This window comes from Mus pahari, chromosome 7 (genome assembly GCF_900095145.1).
Source record: "Mus pahari chromosome 7, PAHARI_EIJ_v1.1, whole genome shotgun sequence".
Taxonomy (NCBI): domain Eukaryota; kingdom Metazoa; phylum Chordata; class Mammalia; order Rodentia; family Muridae; genus Mus; species Mus pahari.
In genome coordinates this window covers 86,591,676-86,596,676 of record NC_034596.1, presented here as the reverse complement: position 1 = coordinate 86,596,676, position 5,001 = coordinate 86,591,676, and the positions used below count along the sequence as shown (strand labels likewise).

The following is a 5,001-nucleotide window of genomic DNA, read 5'->3' as shown; positions in this document are numbered from 1 at the left end:
ATTATGCACACTATTTTACTTATGTTTCACATACACCTGTCCATTGCTAGGAATTAATTATGCACACTATTTTACTTATGTTTCACATACACCTTTTATACATGACTAGGAATTAATTGTACACACTATTTTAATGGTTTTGTGCATAAAACAAAATTTCATCAGGTAGAATTTTCCCATGGTGACATCCTTTCAGGAGTCAGAAAGGTAGAACATTGCCGAGTTTGAGTTTTTAGGTTAGATAATGTTGAGCTTATAGAAGTGACTAAGCAGAAAGTGATTGTCAGCCTTCGTATTAGAAGGAAGGACATTGCACGAGGTATAGAGGATTGGGATGGCCATTTCTCATTTTCTTTAACTTATTAAAGAATGCCTTTATTTCACATAATTCTCATTGAGGACAGATGGATGAGTATTTCTCCTTTTGAGTCCTATTGAAGAGATAGAAAATTTGTATTGAGTTCCATAAAAGCAGTTTAATATTTCAAAATAAAAAAAAAGCTGTGATTATTCAGGGATTGATTCTGGGAACCCTGTTAAATAATACCTGCTAACTGAGGAATTACTCTAGAAAGTTTCTTGGAATGTAAAAAAAATTTTTCTTCAGTAAAATAAACGTGATTTGATTAAGGTTTATTTTTCTTGTATAAAAACTTGGGTTTTTGTGTGTGTGTGTGTGTGTGTGTGTGTGTGTGTGTGTGTGTGTGTGTGTATGATTGTATTATTTCTGGAAGAAATTTGCAAACACCTAATAATTTAATATTTTGTTTGTATGACCAGAATTTTCTTTAAGTCACTGAGAAGGCTTTACTGTTCTTCGTCTTAGCTGTGGGAGAATAAACTAATGCAGTCTAGGGCAGTAGATGGATTTCATTCAGAAGAACAGCAGCTTTTGTTGCAAGTTCAGCAGCAGCATCAACCCCAGCAGCAGCAGCATCACCACCACCACCACCACCACCAGCAGCAAGTGCAACCTCAGCAAACGGTACCTCAGCAAGCACAGACCCAACAGGTCCTTATTCCTGCAGCACAGCAAGGTGAGAAGGCTAGAGGTCCCTATGGTGGCTTACAAATTACACTTGTCTTTTGAAAATATTCCTTTGACTTTTAAGTTTGTTTGATTGGTTGATTGATTGATTGATTGTATGTAAGTACACCATTGCTCTCTTAAGACACACCAGAATGGGCATTAGATCCCATTACAGATGGCCGTGAGCCACCATGTGGTTGTGTCTGCAATTGAACTCAGGACCTCTGGAAGAGCAGTCTGTGCTCTTACCCATGGAGCCATCTCTCCAGCCCTTATTGGACTTTTAAGTTTGATGGATCCATCATCTTTTTTAAACAGATCTATACTGATTACTCTTTCTCTTCTCTGTTGACTGCTAGAGTGCTTGCCTAGCATACCTGAGGCCCTGGGTTCAATCCCCACCACTGCATAAACTGGGCATTGTGGAGCATGTCTGTAATCCTAGCATTTAGGAAAAGGCAGGACCAGATATTTAAGGTCATCTTCCGTTAGTTATATAGTGAGTGAGTTGGAAGCCAGCCTGGGCTACATGAGACCTTACCTCAACAATGGCAAAAGAAAATAAGAAAAGGCAGAAGTTATGAAGAACATCCCTATGAGGGGAGCTATAATATGTGAATGAGCTGAGAGCTGGGGACCAGGTAAAGAGACATAGAGTCCCAAGAGCATAAAGCCAGGAGGAGTTCTGTATCCCTGTGGGGAGATAGGTAGTAGAGATAGATTCCCAGAAGGTTACGGGCCAGCTAAGCTGTTATATATGCTAGAAACACTACAAAGAAACCTTGTGCCACATAGGTGAAAGGCAAGGATCCATACTTCACACTTTGTAGATATTGTGTAAGATAAAAGAAAATGGGGGTCCCTACCTATACAGACTTATTTATGAATGAATATAATATAAGGTAGTTTATGAAACATGTTCTTTCAAAGACATGTTTGTTTTGTTCATGCATCTTGAATACTGGAGAAATTTTGTAACTTTGGTAGTCTGAAAATTTAATTCAACTTTTTTTTTAATATTTATTATTATAATATGTAAGTGCACTGTAGTTGTCTTCAGACGTACCAGAAGAGGGTTTCAGATCTCGTTACAGGTGGTTGTAAGCCACTGTGTGGTTGCTGGGATTTGAACTCAGGACCTTCAGAAAAGCAATCACTGCTTTTACCAGCTGAGCCATCTCGCCAGCCCCTAATTAACTTTTTAATGCTTGATTTAAAGAAAGAAAAAACTCATTATAGACTCTGTCATAGTTTACAATATTCAAATCATGTTATAGGTCCTGTTGCATTAACCTTTATTGAGGTGTTGCAGAATAGCTTATTAGCTCAATTTCGCAGTTGAAGGAAATCTGGGCCCTGGAAAGATTAAGAATCTTGCCATATCTTTAAATCCTGCACTCAGGAGGCAGAGGCAGGCATATCTCTGATTTCAAGGCCAGCCTGGTTTACAGAGTAATTTCCAGGACAGCCAGAGTTACATAGAGAAAACTTATCTCAAAAAACTCCAAAACAAAGAAGGATCTCGATCCATCATACATAGTTTTTTTTTTTTTTTTTTTTTTTTTTAATATATGACAAAAATCTATTGAGTTACAAAATTTTCTGAATATTGTAGTTAGGTGAATTTGACTAGAAAGGAAACTTCAGGTAAATGAAAGCATAGCTTAAGGTGGCAACTGCTCGGTGACTGGTTTGCTTCATCTGAGAGTAAGTGAAATGTACAGTGAATAGTTAGATGTAGCAGAAAGCGGATATGATGTGGTTTACTATTTACAGCTAATAGATTTTGAGTATCCTTTTTAAGGATTCTTTAACTTAATTTCGTGTGTGTGTGTGTGTGTGTGTGTGTGTGTGTGTGTGTGTGTAGGAGTGGTGGTCCATGGCATCCATGTGGCAGTCAGGACAACTTGCAGGAATCTGTTCTCTCCTGCCACGTGGGCTCTAAGGATGGCACTCAGGTCTTAGGCTTGGTGGCAAGTGCCCTTGCCTGCTGAGCCATCTCCCCACTCTTCAGACCTGCTTTTCATTTCATCTTTGATGGCTGTTCCTCCTATTGCCTATAGGCATGGCACTAGGATTTTAGGTCATCATAAATTAAAATTGACTTTTTTCACTCAGAGAATATCAAGATATTGGGATTATCTATGTATTCTCTGAAATTTGCGGGGTTAAACAATTACTTCTGTTTTTAACTAACATTGCTGTTGTTTCTTCCTTGAGTGTGAGGCTTGTGTGCACACATGCAGATGTAGGTGCTCATGTACCATGGCGCAGCATGGAAGTCAGAAGACAAGTTCAGGTGTTGATCCTTGCTTTCTACTTTGAGACAGAATCTCTGTTGTTTTCCTCTACATACACTAGGCTAGCTGTCCTCAAGCTTAGCGCTCTCCTGACTCTGACTCAGCTCCCTGGTAGCTCCCCATCTCCTACATAGAGCAATGGTGTTAGATTGTTCATGCTATGTAGCTGGATTTTATGTGTGTTCTGGAGATTCTAACTCAGGTCTTCCGGCTTGTATAGAACAAGCACTTTTAACCCATTGATTTGAATTTTTCAAATAGTTAATTAAAATGCCATGATCGTGGTAGCAGTCAAGTTGCTAGAAAAGGATGTTGTAGGGTTTTTTGTTTGTTGTTTTTAGACACTGTCCTACTATATAGACCACATTGCCTTTGAATTCAGATGTTTCTGCCTCTGTTTTCTGAATGCTGGAGTTAAAAGCATGCACTGCAATGCCTATTGTCATTTTATTAATGTTTTTCAATATAAAATAAATATATTTGAGCTGTTGATTTCCATAGGAAAAAAATTTAGAAAGTCTAAAATAGCAAATAGTTTCAGAGTATTTTAAAGTAGAAAATGCAACAAAAGCATGAAAAAGGTAAAAAAGGTTTTGGCATTTTATAACATTCCTGCAGCTCTGAAGTACTCTTGTTTGTAAATGGACCTTTTTTCTATTTTTGTAGCTACACCACAAGTTATTGTTCCTGATTCTAAGTTGCTACAACATATGAATGCATCAAGTATTACGGTAAGACTTGAACACAGGCATGAACTGGCTTTATTTATTTAATCTAAAATTGCAGTTATTCCTATGTGTATTATTTAACAACTTGAGGATTATGGAAGATTTGTGCACATAGTTGTTAATGACAAATCAAATCTTTAAGGTTTATAAAACTATGTAATTTTCTTTAAAAATACAAAGATACTCTTTGTGGATAGATAGTTCATAGCTGACACTGGCACTTGTATGTCATGAGGTCAGTTAAATGTAAGTACAGGAAGGCTAAGTTTATAAACTTGTTGAAAATGAATTGTTTTGGACAATTCAAGATAGCTATTTCTCTTTTAAAATTTTAATTTTATTATTTGAGAATTGCATGTGGTGTATTTTAATCATATTCACCTCTACCCCAACTTTCCTAGATGCACCCCTTCTTTTCTACCCACCCACTCAAGCTTATACCTTCTGTTTCTTTTTAAGCCATTAAATCTAGTTGTGCTAACTATGTACATTTGAGTAAGTGGTCAAGGAAGCTATTTCCTTGTTTTGTTTTGCTTTTGTTTGTTTGTTTGTTTTGTTTTGAGACAGGGTTTCAGACCAGGCTAGCCTCAAACAGTGATCTGCCTGCCAAATCCTGGGATTAAAGGCATGTGCCAACATGCCCCACTCAAGGATGCTACGCTGAAGTTGTATGTTCAAAGAATCTTTGTTGTGACTTAAGTATAATACATAGTTTGCTTTATTGTAATCTTTAAAATTATACCTTAAGGTGTATTTTATGTAGTAAAATAAGAAGAATTTTGTTCCATTTCAGGTGGCCAGGCATATTGAATATCCCATTCTTTTTTTTTTTTTTTTTCTTGGATCAACTCCATTTTATTTTATTTTTTTTTATTATTATTATTTTCTTTATTTACATTTCAAATGCTATCCCGAAAGATTCCCATACCCCTCCCCCCACCTC

General features: G+C 36.9%; 1 protein-coding gene and 1 non-coding gene across 2 annotated transcripts in view; both read left to right on the top strand.

The window, feature by feature from the left end:
* The window catches only part of Gtf2a1 (general transcription factor IIA subunit 1), a 30,375-nt gene that overhangs the window by 10,422 nt on the left and 14,952 nt on the right, over positions 1-5,001 (top strand). Inside the window, exons 3-4 of the mRNA XM_021201877.2 lie at positions 827-1,037; positions 3,997-4,061. Coding sequence (XP_021057536.1) covers positions 827-1,037; positions 3,997-4,061 — 276 coding nt within the window. The remainder of the gene's footprint in view (positions 1-826; positions 1,038-3,996; positions 4,062-5,001) is intronic.
* On the top strand, positions 3,066-3,208 carry LOC115064497. The gene has a single exon (XR_003844335.1). It is a non-coding gene; the product is annotated as a small nucleolar RNA SNORA79 (small nucleolar RNA).